General features: G+C 41.7%; 1 protein-coding gene across 4 annotated transcripts; it reads left to right on the plus strand.

Moving 5' to 3' along the window:
- Positions 1-76: 76 nt before the first annotated feature.
- Positions 77-18,428, plus strand: prdm11 (PR domain containing 11). 4 transcript variants are annotated; one of them, XM_046356733.1, is made up of 8 exons: positions 77-265; positions 1,838-1,953; positions 3,178-3,278; positions 6,140-6,399; positions 6,767-6,834; positions 7,109-7,296; positions 14,043-14,594; positions 15,293-18,428. In XM_046356733.1, exons 2-8 carry the CDS (start codon positions 1,838-1,840, stop codon positions 17,452-17,454), a joined length of 3,447 nt encoding a protein of 1,148 aa, XP_046212689.1. In that variant the 5' UTR covers positions 77-265; the 3' UTR covers positions 17,455-18,428. The 4 variants fall into 4 exon arrangements, with proteins under 4 accessions (XP_046212689.1, XP_046212696.1, XP_046212705.1 ...); XM_046356740.1 differs by having other exon boundaries at positions 15,296-18,428; XM_046356749.1 differs by lacking the exon at positions 14,043-14,594.
- The last annotated feature ends 3,939 nt before the right edge of the window (positions 18,429-22,367 follow it).

The following is a 22,367-nucleotide window of genomic DNA, read 5'->3' on the forward strand; positions in this document are numbered from 1 at the left end:
ATTTTTGTACTGCGCCTTTCATCTCTGAATTCAAGTGGGTTTCTTCCGTTTTCTATGTCATTTCCTGTAATAAAAAGATGGTGGTCAAAGCCGAGAGAAGCGGTTGACTCGTAGCAATTATTTCTAATAAACACTGCATTGCCCTGGACTAGTGAAATCAAAGAGTGGCGGTCCATCAACGGCGAGGATTACAGAGGCTTGAGTTGGGGTCGGGGGATTACGTGTTCATCGCAGACCGTCCGAAGCACTGCAGTTTCGTGTTAAGGTGAGTGTCTTACTAGCCAATGTGGCCAATGAAAAATGGCTTCCGAAAGCGTTAGGCAAATTGCCAACTGCCTGCAGACGGGAACCAAGGAAATATCTGGGAATAGCGCAGTGCAAGACACAGCTGGAGTCTGTCACATAGCATACATGTTGCTGTGCTTGTCCTTGTATTTGTGTAGGAACAGCAAACTTTGGCGATAGGTGTAAGTTTTTTTATTTTTATTGTCATTGTTGCCCGTTTATGTTCCGTGTCTCTACTCACTAAACTCTAGCCTACTTGAGAGCGGCAGTCTTTCCGACCAATTAGATTTCGCATCCGAATTTATTTTTGCTGCTGAAATATTTTGTGGGGATTTGTGCCGGAAGGTGCATAATCAACAACCGTGTGGGTCGGACTTGGATTTCTTGCGAACACTTCAATGTCCAGATTTCCCCGGTTGCGTTGACAGAATACAAACTTTGCATTATGAGATGTTTACAATGTAACCATATTTGCTTGGTCTGTAATGGGTTTTGCCTTTGAATGCATTATGAAAAACTGTTTACTAATTAAACAATATATTTTCAAAGACTGGATGTTAAATTACAGTTTCCCCTATTGCATTGAGTCGGAGCGGAAGAGGTGAAGCGAGAGGGTATATGTCGCGTTCAAAACAACTAACTTTCCGAGTTCCCATGGTCGGAAAGTCGGAATTCTGGAAAGAGGCCTGAGTTGAATTCCGAGTTGAAGGACCATTCAAAACTATTTTACCTTGTCGGACCTCATTTTTTCCCCGAGTTCATAGTGTCTTAAACGCTCTGAAGTCTTTAATCCGAGATTTAGGCAGTTAACCCACTGTTCCCAGGCCGTCATTGTAAATAAGAATTTGTTCTTAACTGACTTACCTAGTTAAATAATAAAAAATCGGTCCACGAAAATGACACCACCAAGTGGGTAATTTTTGTATGGAGGTAATGAGTATCTAATTTGGTCAACACATTTCTTTGTTTGTTATTGCTAATTTGCTATGTGAGGCTTGTTCTATGAGATCATCTTCGTCAGCTAACGTCACTTTTTGTAGATTTTTAAGCATTTATGTAAAACAACCACAAAGCACAGCTTCATAAAGGTCATGCTACTTTATTTAACTAGGCAAGTCAGTTAAGAGCAAATTCTTATTTATACAATAACGGCTTACCCCGGACGACGCTGGGGCAATTGTGCGCCGCCCTATGGGACTCCCAATCACGACCGGTTGTGATACAGCCTGGATTTGAACCAGGGACTGACGCCTCTTGCACAGAGATGCAGTCAGTGCCTTAGACCTCGGGAGCCCGAGTGATATTGACAGAGTGACCGCCACTCGGGAACTGACTGATATTATCTCCGATCAAAACGGGTCTCATAAACCTCTGTTAACACCTTATTTTCTGAGTTTATTCCAAAACCCTATTAATTTTGCCCATGAGAATGGCTGAAGGAAGTGGAGGTAAATCATTTCTGTTTTTTTTTTTGCACTAAGCTGGTAGGCTCTGACAGTATAAGTGTATGAGGTTGTATGTAGGTCACTGTTTTTCCTTGTGTTATTTGCAGATGAATTATGTGGGACTGAATTTGCACTCAGTGGGCCCACTTCCCTCCACAATGGCAGCATCTTCTGCCTATCAAACCGAGCCATCCTCAGAAGCCAGGCCCTACAGCAGCACCAGGTAGGGTGATGCTCCCCACAGACAAACAAGCTGTCCTGATTTTATATACACTGCACAAAAATATAAATGCAACAATTTCATTTATTTAACTGAGTTACAGTTCATACAGTATGATGAAATCAGTCAATTGAAATAAATGCATTATGCCTTAATCTATGCATTTTACATGACTGGGAATACAGATATGCATCTGTTGATCACATTTAAAAAAATGGGCCTCACTAATGGGCCTCAGGATCTTGTCCTGGTATTTTTGTGCATTCAAATTGTGCATCGATAAAATGCAATTGGGTTCGTTGTCCGTAGCTTATGCCTGCCCATACCATAACACCACTGCCACAATGGGGCACTCTGTTCACAACGTAGGACATCAGCAATCTGCTCGCCCGCATGACGCCATACATGTGGTCTGCATTTGTAAGGCAGGTTGAACGTACTGCCAAAGTCTTTAAAATGATGTTGGGAGATGGCTTATGGTAGAGAAATTAACAATACATTCTCTGGCAACCGCTCTGGTGGACGTTACTGCAGTCAACACGCCAATTGCACACTCCCTCAACTTGAGGGCAATGTGTTGTGTGACACAACTGCACATTTTAGAGGGACCTTTTATTGTCCCCAGCACAAAGCGTAATGATCATGCTGTTTAATCAGCTTCTTGATATGCAACACCTGTCAGGTGGATGGATTATCTTTGTAAAGGAGAAACGCTCACTAACAGGGATGTAAACAAACCTGTGCACAATTTGAGAGAAATAAGCTTTTTGTGCGTTTGGACAATTTCTGGGATCTTTTATTTCAGCTCATGAAACATGGGACCAGCACTTTACATGTTGTGTTTATTTTTTTCAGTGTACATTCACATCAGCATCAACAGAGTAACTACATTATACTGCCCTTATACCACAGCATTGTTGAGTACTAATTTCTGATTGGCTAGAAGGGCATTCTAGAATGGTCATTAAAACCAGATAACGGGACAGTTGGAAAAGATATTGGGACACATTTCAATCATGACCCAATATGCACCATTGACATGCAGACATTGACAGCCATTTCTTGTCATGTTGCTCATAAAGGTTTTGGGGATTAGGCAGCAACCAAGTTGACTAGTATTCAGTTATGTAGTGTTGCATTGTTCTTTGCATGCAATGTTGAAGAGAAGCTTTTCAAACCTTTGTAGTGTATCATAACTAATCATGTTCTGTATGTGACTTACCACAGCCTAATCAAAGACGAGTGTGAGTCCGAGGAACCAAGCAAGAAACTCAAGGTTGATCACGAGCACGGTGCCAGTGAGAGCCACCAAAAAGTAGACTTCTGGTGTAAGTGTTGTCATATTTTTCCAACAATTCTCACGTTGAACATTGATGTATACTCCCATCAAAATCGGATCCATAGGGTAATAATTGTATTGAGATAAAGCCATTTGAATTCAATCACTTTTTGACAGCACCCCTTTTGATTTGAATGAAACCTTCCAAACCATATTTTGCCTATTGCAGAAGTTCACAGAAAGTGACATTTTGGACCTGAATGCCAAAACCTTCAAGAGATAAAGACGCTCAAATTTGACCCATTTTGCATACCCCACCATATCATGAGACATCAATGTCTTCATCACTGGAAAAGATGAACGCTTGAGGTTGATATATTTAAAAATGTACAATCGAAATGTCAACTTTCTCATTGTGAGAGAATCTGTCGCACACCCGAAAGTGCAGGAGATAAAAAGTAACACCGAAATTAAAAGGAATCTTCCTCACACTCAGGATCAATGCACAATTTTCTATTTATTTAGGCTGTTTTCTGGCAGCGTCATGAAATAATACCCGCAAAATACCAGTCTCAGCGTCAACAGTGAAGAGGCGACTTCGGGATACTGGCCTTCTAGGCAGAGTTCCCCTGTCCAGTGTCTGTTCTTTTGCCCATCTTAATAATTTATTTTTATTGGCCAGTTTGAGATATGGCTTTTTCTTTGCAACTCTGCCTAGAAGGCCAGCATCCCAGAGTTGCCTCTTCACTGTTGACGTTGAGACTGGTGTTTTGCGGGTACTATTTAATGAAGCTGCCAGTTGAGGACTTGTGAGGAGTCGGTTTCTCGAACTAGACACTCTAATGCACTTGTCCTCTTGCTCAGTTGTGCACCGGGGCCTCCCACTCCTCTTTCTATTCTGGTTAGAGACCGTTTGCACTGTTCTGTAACGGGAGTACTACACAGCGTTGTATGAGATCTTCAGTTTCTTTGCAATTTCTCGCATGGAATAGCCTTAATTTCTCAGAACAAGACTAGACTGACGAGTTTCAGAAGAAAGTTCTTTGTTTCTGGCCATTTTAAGCTTCTAATTGAACGCCCAAATGCTGATGCTCCAGATACTCAAATAGTCTAAAGAAGGCCAGTTATATTGCTTCTTTAATCAGCACACAGATTTCAGCTGTGATAACATAATTGCAAAATGGTTTTCTAAAGATCAATTAGCCTTTTAAAATTAGAAACTTGGATTAGCTAACACAACGTGCCAATGGAATGCCGGAGTGATGGTTGCTGATAATGGGCCTCTGTACGCCTAGGCAGATTTTTTTATGGAATATCTACAGTTTCCAGCTACAATAATCATTTACAACGTTAACAATGTCTACACTGTATTTCTGATCCATTTGATGTTATTTTAATGGACAAAAAAAAATGTATAAGTGACCCCAAATTTAATGGACAAAACCTTTGCTTTTCTTTAAAAAACAAGGATATTTCTAAGTTTTGAACGGTAGTGTATATATATATATATATATACATATATACATATATACATATATGCATTGCATTTGGAAAATGTTCATACCCCTTGACTTTTTCCACATTTTGAGTTTACAACCTTATTCTAAAATGGATTAAATCGTTCCCCCCCGGTCAATCTACACACAATACCCCATAATGACAAAGAGAAAATAGGTTTTTAGACATTTTTGCAAATGTATTAATAATAAAAAAAATATATACTTATTTACTTAAGTATTCAGACCCTTTGGTATGAGACTCGAAATTGGGCTCAGGTGTATCCTGTTTCCATTGATCATCCTTGAGATGTTTCTACAACTTGATTAGAGTCCACCTGTGGTAAATTCAATTGATTGGACATTATTTGGAAAGGCACACACACACAGTGGCCTCAATAATTGTTAAATGGAAAAAGTTTGGAACCACCAAGACTCTCCCTAGAGCTGGCCGCCCGGCCAAACTGAACAATTTGGGGAGAAGGGCCTTAGTCAGGGAGGTGACCAAGAACCCGATGGTCACTCTGACAGAGCTCCAGAGTTCCTGTGTGGAGATGGGAGATCCTTCCAGAAGGACAACCATCTCTGCAGCACTCCACCAATCAGGCCTTTATGGTAGAGTGGCCAGAGGGAAGGCACATGACAGCCCGCTTGGAGTTTGCCAAAAGACACCTAAACACTCAGACCATGAGAAACAAGATTCTCTAGTCTGATGAAACCAATATTGACCTCTTTGGCCTGAATCACGTCTGGAGGAAACCTGGCAATATTCTTACGCTGGGCATCTTGTGATGACATGCATTATCTGAATTAGGTCCACAGAATTATACCTACGGAGGAGCAGCTTCTATGGAACTTTGAATGTCTTTGAACTTCAGAGTTGGCTTAACTTTGGGCCAAAGAAACTAGCTAACAAGCTTGTCTGTACAGAGCAGCACCAGATTTAAATACACGTCTTACCTTTTTTGTAGTGAATAAATCCAATGTGAAATGTGATAACTATAGTATCCCTAACTAGCATTGAACAAGTGAGTCCATTCTTCTCTAATTAAAAAAATCTCCCTATCTTCTGAATTACGCTTGTAACGTCAGTAGGCTACAGGTATGCTTTGGTGGGGGAAGGGCAGGTGGCCTGAACACACACACTGACAAAGATTTTCAGCTGGCAGTTTCTGATTGACAGAGGGGGGTTTTGCATAGGCGCTTTGTGTTTTTTTTGTGGGACTGGGAAACCGGAATGTAAAAGAGCGTTATTAAACGCATCCCATGCTTTTACAATAACGGTTCTGTTCCGGAACAGGGTAGATCCTTTTCGTTCCCAGTTTTGATTCTATGTGGTCTTTCAAATAAAAGGAATGCTGTCAAAAAGTGATTGAATTCAAATGGATTTTCCCAATGTCCACTTTTTTTTCAGTCTGTGAGGAGTGCAAAGAGTATTTCTTGGAGGAATGCCCAAACCATGGTCCTCCGGTCTTTGTGCCAGACACACCAGTGGCACTGGGGGTGCCCAACCGGGCTTCCCTCACAGTGCCCTCAGGAATAGAGCTCGTCCGGGACGAGGAGGAGGTGGATGTGTGCTGCATAGATGCGGGCATCCCCAAGGGGGCGCTCTTTGGCCCGTATCAAGGGGAGTTGGTGTCTAAGGACTATTCCTCAGGGTTTTTCTCTTGGATGGTGAGTTGAGCAACATCCCCACTCCATGTGGTGCACGGACTTTTCCTGGAAGTCATCCAGTAACTTTTACAAAATAAGCATTTTAATTAACTATTAATAAATATGTATTTCATTATTTGTCAATGTTTTTAAGCATTTATAATAGCTTATTCATTTCATTAATGTTTATTCATGAAAGTTATTATAAAAATGTTACCAGTGGTCCTAACCCAACTTTGCATGTTAGACATTTTGTAGCCATATATTTCAGTGTGATAAAGGCTTAAACATGTCAGGGATCTTATCTTTCTCCAGAGAATGTATCTCATCATTTTGCTCTCATCTATTCTAAAGCATCAACCACACCATTTCATCCTTATTCTCTTAGATCGTTGATGAGAACAACACATACAAATCCATTGATGGCAGTGATGAAACTAAAGCCAACTGGATGAGGTATGATTTACATGTTGATCATACATAAACCTCTCAGTTTTTGAGATTAGAGTTGAACGGAAACAGAGGAACTTAATCAGCTGTGATACTTTGACATCAGTGATGAGTATTCAAGAAATGTGAGAGGACAGCGTATTTGAGGATTGTGAAAATCTGGTATAATTAAACTGCTTGACTGTATGTACATTGCTTAAAACATGTTGTATGCTGCAACCTATGTTGAATCAATGCCTTATGCAACTAAATAATACTTCTGGGGTTTTGTTGCCACCAGGTATATACGTAATTCGTCGGATGAGAATGAGAGGAACATGACTGCCTTCCAGCATGGAGAACATATATATTTCCGTGTGTGTCGGCAGTTGTCAGCAGGAGAGAAGCTCCGCGTGTGGTACAGCGATGACTACATGAGGCGGCTACACAGTGTCTCGCAGGACAGTATTGGCCACAACCTGGACACAGGTGAGACGTCCCCTGAAATGTATTTACATTTGCTTCTCATATTGCTGCTCAAAATGACTGACTTTGTGAAAGAAATATCCATCAGTAGAAAAACTAGTTGTTATTCGTGTTCCATTGACTACTTTTGGAGCGATTATGACAGCCAGTGTGGATCGAGGTAGATTTCAAATTCAAACAACACTGCACAATATTTTTGGACTTTTTAACATGTCTTTTTGAATCTTGGATGGACGCAAAACCTGTCTCGGTCAGTACAATGATTTTATCCGATGCTCAGTTCATCGAGCCATTGAATAAGTTTTTCTTAAACTACAAAACATGAAATGTTTGTCACAAATTTCCTTGAATAAACTCTCAATTTAATTCAAAGCTCAAATGAAGGACAGTTATTATCCATACTCCTTGAGCATCCCGGGATGAAATAACTCCACCACGTGATGGTGCGATTGACTCCTTCATGCCGACCAAACCGGCTCCACACGTGCAGCTGCCATCGTATGCATGTTGACTTTGTCTATCCCCACCAGACTCTTTCATGACATGCAGGTTAAAATACCTCAACCAACTGTACATTTGGGGACAGGTCAAAACACACATGAAACATTCATGGAAATGTAGCTAGCTTGCTGTTGCTTGCTCATTTGTCCTGGGAGATGAAGATCGGCTGTTATTTTACCTGAAATTCAAATGGTCCTTATAAAAATATATATATATATATTTTGTTGAATTTTGATCCATTTTGAGTCACACAAAATTGTGTGTTCTCTACTCTGACAGTTAATCCACGGATAACTAACTAGGTTTCCCCTTTTTTTCTTTGATTAATCTCTCATTCATCTTGCTTCTTCTGTGGATTTTTTATTGCGGTTGGCAACCAAGGTGCATTACCGCCACCAACTTTCAATCACCAACGTGTGTATTATGTATGGTCTTTCTATTAATGAAGGGGCCAATGTGTGACATCAGGGTAAACATTTCAAAATGATTAGATATACATTTTAAATATAATTTTCTTGCAGCTTCACGTGTAGTTACAGGAATATATTTCTAGGTAGCCACAATGAGACCATAACTCTATGTAGCAACAACAAAACATCTACATGTCATTCAAAATGTCACAAGGAACATGGACACCATGTTTCTTTGTCATGCCTTGTTGCCAGTTATTTTTGTGCTTTAGTCAACGTCTCTATCATTTTATAACCATGCTAAACATTCCCGAAGAATGAAGAAGATAAACAGCAGCATTTCTATGTTATAATAATATAATACAAATTATTTTGTTGGAAAAACCCATTATTGACAATAAAAATAATCATTATAATCAGTAAACTCTTCAGGCATTGCGTGTGTGAGTCTGTGTCCGAAAACTAGCCTTAAAATTCTTGCTTCCTCTATCCTTGTTTCTTCCACTCCTTGCCTTTCCTTGAAAGTGCATTGTAGCCTGAGTGGAGGAACCTTCACTCCTCTCCCACAATGTTCTTCGAGAGGAAGGTGAAGAATGGGGAAACAACCTTTATTTTACTAGGCAAGTCAGTTAAGAACAAATTCTTATTTTCAATGACGGCCTAGGAACAGTGGGTTAACTGCCTGTTCAGTGGCAGAACAACAGATTTTGTACCTTGTCAGCTCGGGGATTTGAACTTGCAACCTTTCGGTTACTAGTCCAATGCTCTAACCACTAGGCTACCCTGCCGCCAAAGGACAGAGGAAGCAAGTACTTGACTGCTATTAAAGCCCCCATGAAGTCTTTGTCAATTTATTTAATCATCACTGTATGTCTAATAAATCACTGTTTATTTAATGAAAATAACTTGAATATATTTGTTTAATCATTTATTTTCGTGAGCCAGCTCCTGCTCTTGAAATGCCCAGTCTGATCGTATAGGCGTTAGGAAACAAATGTGAATATATTTACATACACGGCCATGATTGGCTGATAGGATTGTCTAGAGCCCACCCTCTTACCCAGATAAACAATCATTGGTCTATTATAATCAGTTCACATTGTGATGTCATGATGTGGGCCAAAAGTTCCATCCCACCTGAACAGGGTGAAATTTCTGGCATTTTTTTCAACTTACACAAAAAGTGCATTATCATAATTTTTACAATCAGAGGGTTATTTCGACCTCATAATAGGGCCGGGACAATACCAGTTTCGCGATACTCGTTAGCATCGTGGCAACAAAACAAAACACTTAGTGGATTTAACTTCTTTAGGAAAACACCCTTAATATTGGGAACATGTTGTCATTCAGTCACACATTTATTTTCCAAGCTATAGCACACTATTTTACATACAGCAGGTTTTTAAAGGACCAAAGTGTTTAGTCTGCTTCGTGTTTTCATTTTTGCCATGGAAAAATAATATTGTGATACTGATATCATCCTGGCCCTATCGCATAGCGTGTGTGTGGAAATATTATTACAATTTTTAAAAAGCTACATCAAGTTATTTAACTGCACTGTCCCTTCAACATTTTAGACCGTGCCAGGCTGACTGACTGCGCTGCCATAATACCCATACCCTGTCTAGAAGTGGTAGGCCCCTACTGGCCATAGTCTAGACACTTGTGGAGATCTGAGAGGGATTGATGGGTGGTAACATGGTGAGAGCTCCACCTTACACCTGTCCAATCCTCAGATCTCCACAAGTGTCTAGGGGTAGGGGGTTGCTTCTGGCAGGACCCCACAACCCTCCAGTGGATCTACTGCATTGGTTGGATGTGTAATTCCATTGATATACACACATGGATTTTGACATAATCTGAACGGCCGCTCAACAAGGAAGAAGCCACTGCTCCAAAACCGCCATTTAAAAAATGCCAGACTACGGTTTGCAACTGCACATGGGGGCAAAGATCGTACTTTTTGGAGAAATGTCCTCTGGTCTGATGAAACAAAAATAGAACTGTTTGGCCGTAATGACCATTGTTATGTTTGGAGGAAAAAGGGGGAGGCTTTCAAGCCCGAAGAACACCATCCCAACTGTGAACCACAACATCATGTTGTGGGGGTGATTTGCTACAGGAGGGACTGTTGTACTAAACAAAATAGATGGCATCATGAGGAGGGACAATTATGTGGATATATTGAAGCAACATGTCAAGACATCAGTCGGGAAGTTACAACTTGGTCACAAATGGGTCTTCTAAATGGACAATGCATACTTCCAAAGTTGTGGCAAAATGGCTTAAGGACAACAAAGTCAAGGTATTGGAGTGGCCATCACAAAGCCTTGACCTCAACCCTATAGAAGATTTGTGGGCAGAACTGAAAAGGCGTGTGCGAGCAAGGATGCCTATAAACCTGACTCAGTTACACCAGCTCTGTCAGGAGGAATGGGCCAAAATTCACCCAACTTATTGTGGGAAGCTTGTGGAAGGCTACGTTTGACCCAAGTTAAAATAATTTAAAGGCAATGCTACCAAATACTAATTGAGTGTATGTAAACTTCTGACCCACTGGAAATGTGATGAAATAAATCCTTCTCTCTACTATTAGTTTGACATTTCACATTCTTAAAATAAAGTGGTGATCTTAACTGACCTAAAACAGGGAATTTTTACTCTGATTAAATGTCAGGAATTGTGAAAAACTGAGTTTAAATGTATTTGGCTAAGGTGTATGTTAACTTCCAACTTCAACTCTATATGAGATGAGTAATGCAAAATATGTAAACATTATTAAAGTGACTAGTATTCCATTTATTAAAGTGGCCAGTGATTTTAAAGTATATGTATATAGGCAGCAGCCTCTAATGTGCTAGTGATGGCTATATAACAGTCTGATGGCCTTGAGATAGAAGTTGTTTTTCAGTCTTTCGGTCCCATCTTTGATGCACCTGTACTGACCTCGACTTCTGGAAGATAGCCGGCTCGGTGGTTGTTGTCCTTGATTATTATTTTGGCCTTCCTGTGACATCGGGTGCTGTAGATGTCCTGGAGGGCAGGTAGTTTGCCCCCAGTGATGCATTGGGCAGACCGCACCTCTAGAGAGCCCTGCGGTTGCAGGTGGTGCAGTTTCCGTACCAGGCGATGATACAGCCTGACAGGATTTTCTTAATTATGCATCTGTAAAAGATTTTGAGGGTTTTTGGTGCCAAGCCAAATTTCTTCAGTGCTGTTACTGTGAAGTGGAAACATCTAGGCGCCACAACGGCTCAGCTGCAAAGTGGTAGGCCACAGAAGCTCACAGAACGGGACCGCCGAGTGCTGAAGCTCGTAAAAAGCATCTGTCCTCTTTTGCAACACTCACTACCGAGTTCCAAACTGCCTCTGGAAGCTATGTCTGCACAAGAACTGTTCGTCAGGACACTACCGAGTTCCAAACTGCCTCTGGAAGCTATGTCTGCACAAGAACTGTTCGTCAGGACACTACCGAGTTCCAAACTGCCTCTGGAAGCAATGTCTGCACAAGAACTGTTCGTCGGGAGCTTCATAAAATGGGTTTCCATGACCAAGCAGCCGAACACAAGCCTTAGATCACTGCGCGAATGCCAAGCGTCAGCTGGAGTGCTGTAAAGCTCGCCGCCATTAGACTCTGGAGCAGTAGAAATGTGTTCTCTGGAGTGACGAATCACGCTTCACCATCTGGCCGACGGACAATTTGGGTTTGGCGGATGCCAGGAGAATGCTACCTGCCCGAATGCATAGTGCCAACTGTACAGTTCGGTGGAGGAGGAATAATTGTTTGGGGCTGTTTTTCATAGTTTGGGCTAGGCCCCTTAGTTCCAGTGAAGGGAAATATTTTAGCTATAGCATACAATGACACTAGACTATTCTGTGCTTCCAACTTTGTGGCAACAGTTTGGGGAAGACTCTTTCCTTTTTCAGCATGACAATGCCCCCCCCCCCGTACACAAAGCGAGGCCCATACAGAAATGGTTTGTCGAGAGCGGTGTGGATGAACTTGACTTGCCTGCACAGAGCCCTGACCTCAACCCCATCAAACACCTTTGGGATGAATTGGAACGCCGACTGCGATCCAGGCCTAATCGCCCAACATCACTAATGCTCTTGTGGCTGAGTCAAAGCAAGTCCCCACAGCAATGTTCCAACATCTAGTGGAAAGCCTTCACAGAAGAGTGGAGGCTGTTATAGTAGCAAAGGGGGGACCAACTCCATATTAATGGCCATGATTTTGGAATGTGTGCCGAGCTGGTGTCCACATACTTTTGGTCATGTAGTGTATTAAATTGCATGCAGTGTCACACCAGTTCTTTCACTTGACTGTCATTCAGAAAATCCTTTTCTGAATCGGCTGTTGCGCGATAATTTCCCCACATAACTAAACAACTCACCACACAACATCAAATGCACACCCAACAACTATTATGCTTAATTATTGAAGAACCCCATTAATGACCGTATACATTTTGGTTTGATTCATCTTGTTAAAGTTACTCTTTCTGTTTAGAAGCATTTGATTTTGCAATCCAGACATTATTTTGGATATGTGTGCCCAAAAACTGTTTTCACACCGTAACATTGAACTACGAAATGTTACAGTGCACTTCCGAGATCGCCATGCAAAAGAGATCGACAGCAATATCCAGGACCTTTTACAGAATCAAGTTCAACGTGTAATTCAATTGTCAAATGCTTAGTAGTGTTTTATGTCACATGATTTGTGAAAACTCTAAGCATGAGAAAGGGTTTAAACATGACTTTGAAACAGCTCCAAACAGTTGTCGACTACAAGAAATGCGCACTGGTACCCGAGTTTATAGAAAGACCTATATGCTTGTAGACAACCAAAGAATAGATGGGAGAGACAGGACTTGCAACACATCAAGCGTCTAAAATAGAACCAAGTTCTAGTTTTAGTGCCTGGCTACGCAGACACCAGTTGACGCGCGTGAGCAGTTTGGACGAAATGATTGAATAACATGTATGTGTTCTTTTATTTTGCACCGCTCGCCCATGCTCTGTGGCCGGTTTCGACAGCATGCTAGACTTTTACATCCAGAGCTCAAATTGAGGGGGTGTGCCCTACATCCATGACAATATGTGAACAATCACCACTTGTTTCCTTCTGTACTCCAACAACCTGTCTTTTAAAAAAGAATGGATGAGAGCAACAACAAAAAATCACCAATGAGTAAACACTTTCTCCATTGGGAAAGCGTCTGCTATTTGACAAAACAGGTCTCTGATAATCTGGCATTGGGGATTAGGTCTACTCTAGCCAGTTGGTGCACCGTTGACCCACTTATGCTATATGAGTAGCTACGTCCTATATCCAGATCCAAGCCTATGGTCTTAGTATTTTGAATCTGATTATGAAAATTTGCCTGGGATGGCAAAAACGTGGCAAAATCATGTCGTGTATGTCTGATGAAATGAAAAGCGACGTCATCGGGATCATTTCAGTTGACATTTTATTCATATCTCCTTTGACCTTCGGCATTTCAAAACAATCTCAATAGGGCTGAAACTTCAATTCTGTTGTTTAAACCGTTGCCATTTTTAACCAGCAACAATACTCTCCAAGAGGAAAAACGTTCCGGATCATTTACCTGCATAGGTTCTGCAGGTAAGCAAAGTAGGTTCTCGTTTTCTTATGCTGTTATGTTTATTTATAGGATAGAGAATTAGTCATTGTCTTTATCTGAGGTTACTTTCTTTTCATTCTGCTTGGTATTTTGTATGTTATCACATCCATTGTCATAGTACTAGTAGTTGGCAATATTATACACCGGTGTACTTCTACACAGCTAACTCTGCACTGTTGTGTTCCAGGCCTGTTGACTGTTGGGAAATCCGAGGCCCGGGAGGAGACCAAAGGACCTGTGCTCAGGTCGGCTCTGCATGGCAGGTGCAGCCTCAGCAAGCACACCAGCGAGGAGGGGGACGGCCAACCACAGGCCAAGAAGAAAAAGATCGACCTCATCTTTAAAGATGTCCTGGAAGCCTCTCTGGAGGCCTCCAAGAGCCAGGAAAACCCCCTGAACAGCACCTTCTCCATGAGGCGGACCAGAGCTCAGCGCGTCACGCTCACTTCCCAGAGAGGGGAGTCCTATCTGGCCCAGGAGGAATGCAAAGTGACTAGTCTGGGTCTCTACCCATCAGAGCACCTAGAGGGGGGCTTTAATGTTCGGTGTCTGAAGATGGAGGATTCCGAAGATGACCCTGGTCAGATTCATGAGGAGCCTTCTACCTCGTTCTGCCCCAACTGTGTGAAGCTGAAGAGGAGGATTCGGGAGCTGGAGGCAGAGGTGATTCGTCTGAGGGGAGGAAACCAGGTGGAGGTACCACCCCACCCTGAGCTGGCACCAATAGATGAGCTCCAAGGTAGGTCACAGAGAGAAACCGAGCAGTGTGGCGAGGGTTATTTGGTGAGATTATTCCTCTGCTTCGTAGCACAGAATTTCAGATGTGACATTTTCTTCACATTTAATATTCACCTTCAATTAAGATTTGAGTTCCCCATATCACAATCTTCATCATTATCAGTAGAAAAGCATGTTTTATTATTTTGGTTAGACTAAAACTGGATTTAAAACCCCCAAATAGTTCAATTAACATTGAATTACCACACAACAGGGTTTGTGAGAAACTAAGTGTGTGAAATATGTCAGTGATTTCCTGCTTTTGATTTTGCAGTGGTTGAATGTTTATTTTTTGTATATTCCATTGGATTTCAAATAAAAATCTGTTTGCACGTTTTGTCTTTTTACTTTGTCTCAAATTAAAATCACATTAAATGAATTAAAAACTGATGTGTTCATTTCCGTGGTTAGCATTACCATGCGTCATTGGTATTTTATAGTTTTAAAAGAAATTATTCATTTCTAGACACATTTTGGAAATGTTTTGATATACTGTGGATTTGGTGTAATATTAATTTGATCAAATACCCTTAATAGTATGAAAAGCTTCATTCTTTTCCTTAGGTGTTGAATGAAAAGACATTGGTCTACTCAGATACAGTATAGATAGCATTGCTGAGGTTGTCTTTTATGGTATTAATGTTATCCTATTATTTTCAGCAGCTGAGGCCATGACCCCTATTCCCGTGGTGCTGGATGAGGATGATCAGGATGTGGACTCTGCAGATGAGTCCATCACTGCTGACCTCATGGTGGCTGCTGAAGACTCCTCCAAGCTGTTGGCTGGGCCTGGCCGACGTATACGCCGCTTCAAGCAGGAATGGCTCAAGAAGTTCTGGTTCCTGCGTTACTCGCCAACACTCAACGAGATGTGGTGTCATGTCTGCCGCCAGTATACCGTCCAGTCCTCACGCACCTCCGCCTTCATCATCGGCTCCAAGCAGTTCAAGATCCACACTATCAAGCTGCACAGCCAAAGCAACCTGCACAAAAAGTGCCTGCAGCTATACAAGCTTCGGATGCACCCGGAGAAGACCGAGGAGATGTGTCGTAACATGATGCTGCTGTTCAATGCTGCTTACCACCTGGCACTGGAGGGCCGACCCTTCTCAGACCTGCGAGCGCTGGCTGAGTTGCTCAAGAAGTGCGAGCTCAAGGTGGTCGACCAGTACATGAACGAAGGTGACTGCCAGATCCTCATCCACCATATCGCCAGGGCACTTAAGGAAGACCTGGCGGAGAGGATACGCCTGTCGCCCTTCCTCAGTGTCATCATGGATGGGCAAAACGATGACTTGCTGTCAGACACCGTTGCCGTCTATGTGCAGTTTACCACCAGCGAAGGACCCCCTGCCACAGAGTTCCTCTCCCTACAGAGGCTAAGTGTTGGCAGTGTGGATGGCTACCTCCAGGCCATTGATCGGGCCTTTGCTGTGCTTGGTCTGAAGCTTCAGGACATGCTGGTGGCCGGTCTGGGGGTCGATGGCTCCAACATCTCCTCTAGTTTGAGAGCAAATCTGTACATTGCGGTACGGAAGAAGCTCCCCTGGATCCTCTGCTTGCCGGTCATGATCCATCGTCCTCACCTGGAGGTGCTGGATGCCATCAGTGGGAAGGAGCTGTCCTGCCTGGAGGACCTTGAAAACAACCTGAAGCAGCTGCTGAGCTTCTACCGGTACTCCCCTCGCATGATGGCCGAGCTCAGGTCTACCGCCCCCACGCTGTCTGAGGAGACAGAGTTCCTGGGAGATATACGAGCCGTCAGCTGGATTATAGGAGAGCCAAACGTCCTGAATGCCCTTATCAAAGATTACCTGGAGGTGGTGGCACACCTCAAGGACATCAGCGGCCAAACGCAGAGGGCAGATGCAGCTGCCATCGCCTTGACCCTGCTTCAATTCCTCATGGATTACCAGTCTGTCAAGCTAATATACTTTCTCCTGGATGTCATCGCTGTTCTTTCGCGTCTGGCCTTCATCTTTCAGGGGGACTACCTGCTGGTGTCTCAGGTAGACGCTAAGATTGAAGAGGCCATCCATGAGATCGGTCAGCTGGTGGACTGCCCTGGGGAGTATCTGCAGGAGTTTGAGGAGAACTTTCGCGAAAGCTTCAATGGCGTAGACCTGAATAACTTGCGCGTCGCCGAGTCCAAGTTCCAATCCATCCGTGAAAAGATCTGCCAGAAGAGCCAGGGAATCTTGTCCCAGCGACTTGACATGCACAGCCGCACGGTGGTCAAGGCGTGCCGTGTGCTTGACCTCACCACCTGGCCACGCAACAGGGATGACCTACGAGCCTTTGGGGAGGAAGAGATCCTGCTCATTTTTGACCACCTTGAAGCGATCCCCTCGGCTGTCCGGGAGACGTCGCGGGACAGAACTGACGCTCGGGGCAGCCTGCTGGTGGAGTGGAGGGACCTCAAAGCCGACTACTACAGCATGAATGGCTTCAAGGAGGTGGTCAGTCAAATCTCCAGGCACAAGCAGCGCTTCCCTCTGCTTAACCGCATACTCCAAGTTGTCAGGGTCTTGCCCACTTCCACCACCTGCTGTGACAAGGGCCGTGGGTCCCTGCAGAAAGTGCGCAAGAACAACCGCTCAAGGCTGACGCTGGACCAGATGAATGACCTACTGACCCTTGCAGTCAACGGGCCGCCAATAGCAAACTTCGATGGCAAGCGACCATTGGACAGCTGGTTTGAGGAGAAGTCTGGCAACAGCTATTCACTCTCAGCCGAAATGCTGAATAGAATGTCGGCTAATGAACAAAAGTATGTTCTGCACAGCATGGATGTGAACACAGAGTTCTACCCTGATATTTGACTGATGAGAGCCATGGCTTTACTTCACTTTATTCCAAAAGCCATCCCGGGGGAGGGGTGATCTGGGCTATAATGTGATTGGCCATACAAGTGTGCAATGGCCCTGCTGCTAAAATGGCCTGATCAGCATCACTTTAGAAAATGGAAACCTTAGCTAGTAGAATCTGTTGAGCACACATTTATGTCAAGCTCAGGAGGCAAAGTTGGTCTTAAAAGGCAAGACAGGAAACCTGACTTAGTGAAAACAATCAGTTTGTATGGGTGTTGAATTTAAGTATGTGTAACATATAGCACTTATGTAGAGCATGTGCTGATGATCACTGGTATCAACTCTGTTAGAAATGGCCATTATCATTTAGTGGGGCTTTTAAAATCTGCAGTCAACACCATTATTTGGAAAATGCCATAGGTTAATAGCTCAAGTATACATTTTTTGTAACAATGCAAATGATTTCTCTTTCAAACAAGTCTTTGATTTCTATACATTTACGGTTTATTTTAAAAGTAGTAAATGTTTGGTTCAAATGACATTTGTATGAAATTGTGCCATAACAGCATATTGCAAGGTGATAAAGTCTTGATAAAGTGAAAGTTCACAAATAACCAAGGTGCTATGCCACACATCGTCACAAGAGATTATATGGTTTAAGTGTTTTTTTGTACAGGTATATACTGCTGTGGTGATTGATATTTCTTTTGTGGCTTTTATAGGTCTTAAAAGATTCCATCGGGGGGAATGTATTTTTTTTTTTATTGCCTAAACAAATGTAGGTCAATTATTCATTATGAAGCAGGTAGTTTGGATGCTGATTGGATGAAAGGCGTGATATATCAGACATTAAACTGGGAGGTTCGAGCCCTGAATGCTGATTGGCTGACAGCCGTGGTATATTAGACCGTATACCACGGGTATGACAAATCATTTATTTTTACTGCTCTAATTACGTTGGTAGCCAGTTTATAATGGCAATAAGGCACCTCTGGGGTTTGTGGTATCTTGCCAAAATATACCACGGCTAAGGTCTGTGTCCAGGCACTCCTCGTTGCGTTGTGCATAAGAACAGACCTTAGCCGTGGTATATTGGCCATATACCACACCCCTTCTGGCCTTATTGTTTAAATATACCACGGGTATGATGCAAAATTACTTGTTTACTGTTCTAATTATATTGGTAACAAGTTTATAATAGTATTAAGGCACCTTGGGTATGTGGTATATTGACCATACACCACACCTCTGGCCTTATTGCTTAATATTAAAATATAATATTCGTTTTGCAAGGTGAAGCTTATATAGCCATAAATTAGCCAAAAGTTTTCATTATATTGTTTATACTTCACATTTCTTGCAGCATTTATTCTTGCATTTATTCTTAAGTATTTGTTTAGTAATACTTCTGCCAAATCATGTATGCAAGACAGAGTGTATTTGAAAAGTATTCAGTGTTGTTTTTTCTCATCAATCTACACACAATACCCATAATGACAAAGCAAAAACTGTTGTTTTTTTGTTTAATTTTTTTTTGCAAATGTATTAAATATAAGAAACTGAAATATCACATTTACATAAGTATTCAGACCCTTTACTTAGTACTTTTGTTGCACCTTTGCCAGCGATTACAGCCTTGATTCTTCTGGGTATGACGCTATAAGATTGGCACACCTGTATTTGGGGATCTTCTCTGCAGATCATTTCAAGCTTTATCCGGTTGGTTTGGGAGCGTCGCTGCGTAGCTATTTTCAGGTCTCTCCAGAGATGTTCGGTCAGGTTCAAGTCCAGGCTCTGGCTGGGACACTCGAGGACATTCAGAGACTTGTCCTGAAGCCACTCCTGCGTTGTCTTGGCTGTATGCTTAAGGTCGTTGTCCTGTTGGAAAGTGAACCTTCACTCTAGTCTGAGGTCCTGAACGCTCTGGAGCTGGTTTTTGTCAAGGATCTTTCTGTACTTCGCTCTGTTATTCTTTCCCTCGATCCTGACTAGTCTCCCAGTCCCTGCTGTTGAAAAACATCCCCACAGCATGATGCTGCCACCACATGCTTCACCGTAGGGATGGTGCCACGTTTCCTCCAGACTTAACGCTTGGCATTCAGGCCAAATAGTTAAATCTTGGTTTCATATGGTCTGAGTCCTCTAGGTGCCTTTTGGCGATCTCCAAGCAGACTGTCATGTTCCTTTTACTGAGGAGTGCCTTCCCTCTGGCCACTCTACCATAAAGGCTTGATTGGTGGAGTTCTGCAGAGATGGTTGTCCTTTTGGAAGGTTCTCCACAGCGGAACTCTGGAGCTCTGTCAGAGTGACCATCGGGTTCTTGGTCACCTCCCTGACCAAGGCCCTTCTCCTCCAATTGCTCAGTTTGGCCGGGCAGCCAGCTCTAGGAAGAGTCTTGGTGATTCAAAACTTCTTCCAGTTAAGAATGATGGAGGCTACTGTGTTCTTCAATGCTGCAGAAATGTTTTGGTACCCTTGTGCCTCGACACAATCCTGTCTCGTAGCTCTACAGACAATTCCTTCGACCTCATGGCTTGTGTTTTGCTCTGACCTGCACTGTCAACTGTGGGACCTTATATAGACAGGTGTGTGTGCCTTTCCAAATCATGTCCAATCAAATTTACCACAGGTCAGGGCCAATCAAGTTGTAGAAATATCTCAAGGATGATCAATGGAAACAGGATGCACCTGAGCTCAATTTCGAGTCTCATAGTAAAGGGTCTGAATACTTATGTATATAAGGTATTTCTGTTTTAATTTTTAATACATTTGCAAAAAAGCAAGATGTGGAAAAGGGTACGGGTCTGAATACTTTCTGAATGCAATGTATGTCACTTGAATTTATTGACAACGAGTGCAATATGTATTATGACTTATGGCCAAATTCAACAACCATTTAGAGGGGGAAAAGTTATCCCCATCTTATTGTATAATTGATTTATAATGACATTGCCAAATTAAGTAGTGGACAGAAAGTTTTGCTAAAATGCATTTTGCTTATTATTTGTGGCTGCTACAGTTGTCATACATGCCAAAGTTTAGATTTCAGAAGGGTTTGTAAACTGGAATGTGTTGACATGACAACTTTCTTTGCTTTGCTTTTTGAAAACACTTTTGAGATAGTATACTTCATCGGTTATCTGAAACTCACATCTTTTAGGTGGAGTGAAATGCATTGAAAATCCTAGAAACCACTAAATTTGCACCTGTGTTGTATGAACTATGAGTAACTGTTAACTAAGGTTGATGGGATCATTTCTCTCATGTTGGTTCATGACTAAGACTTTTTGACTTTACTGTTTGAAATGTAATACTTTTATATTCACTATATAAAATTAATAAGTGGCCATGCATTAACATTTACTGTTCGAAATGTAATACTTTTATATTCACTATATAAAATTAATAAGTGGTCATGCATTAATAGGCAAAGATTATTTTTGCTTGTATATTGAAAGTGAGTTATTTGAACTTCATTTTGGATATTATATTGAACCTTTGGTTGGTTTCAAAATATTGTTTTAAATTGTCAACAATTAAATTACTGAAAGTCATATTTAAAAAAATTCAAAAATCTATTTAACCTTTATCCAGGCGAAATAATTAAGAACAAATTCTTATTTACAATGACGGCCTACCATACCAGTCAGAGCCAGACTGCTTTAAGTCGTGATTTCACCTTTAAATTAATTACTGTAGTAATTTTAAGAGGTACGTACGCACACTTGCTTGTTTGCATGGTTGTTGTACTGTATATGCACCATGATTGTAATCTTCAAATTATTACATGCCAATTTAAATAACATGCATTCTTCATATGTGGTATGTGTTTTGGGTGGATGTATAGACTTATTACCTCAATGAGGTATGCTATGAATTGTCACAAAAACAATTTTGCTTTCATTACTGTTTACTTCATGTATGGACTCTTAACGATAGGCAGCTGTGTAATTCACGAGACAGGGCGTTGAGAGAGAAATTTAGTCAACAATCACTTCTTCACAACTGGAATCACAGCACCAAAAATATTTCCCAACCCAATGCAAATATTCAGAGGAATGCTTTGTTTGTGTTATCTTGGCCAATCATCTTTTTACTTAGCTTAGGTCGGGGTATGTAGTTTTCTTTGCTTATTCTATAAATGATTGTTTTGCACCTTATATGTTTATATTTCTGTGTACTTTATGTTATTGATTGTGAGTATGTCCACAGCAAATGTGCATGTTAATTCATGAGCCAAGACCAAGAAAAATGAGTTCTTGATCCTAGTGCTTCTAGATTTATACTGTCATCTATTTCAGATTTTCCAAACTGAGCTTGTACCAAAATTCAAATTCTAGATCTACATTTATCCTACCATTTGATATATTGTAATATACACCATGTAACTTTAACAAATGTATGTATGCACAATGTTGTATGCAGCCAAATGAAAGTCAATCAGTTATACTGTGGTAATAGTGTATTATATATTTTTGAGGGGGGAAATTGCAACGATTCCTTTGAATGGTTGAAATGCCTGCACTCTTATATCACTCTGTTTTTGAAAAGGGATAAATTTAACAATACAAAACATTTACCTTTAATCGGTAACACTTCACATTTAGGTACCCTTTAAGGGAGTTGTAAAGGGTTTATACGTATAATGAACAAAAATATAAACGCAACATGTGAAGTGTTGCTCCCATGTTTTATGAGCTGAAATAAAATATCCCAGTAATGTTCCATACGCCCAAAAGCTGATTTCTCTCAAATGTTGTGCACACATTTGTTTCCATCGCTGTTAGTGAGCATTTCTCTTTTGCCAAGGTAATCCATCCACCTGACAGGTGTGGCATATCAAGAAGCTGATGAAACGGTGTGATCATTACACAGGTGTACCTTGTGCTGGACACCTTAAAAGGCCACTCTGAAATGTGCAGTTT

Source organism: Oncorhynchus gorbuscha, linkage group LG01, assembly GCF_021184085.1.
Source record: "Oncorhynchus gorbuscha isolate QuinsamMale2020 ecotype Even-year linkage group LG01, OgorEven_v1.0, whole genome shotgun sequence".
NCBI classification, from domain to species: Eukaryota; Metazoa; Chordata; class Actinopteri; order Salmoniformes; family Salmonidae; genus Oncorhynchus; species Oncorhynchus gorbuscha.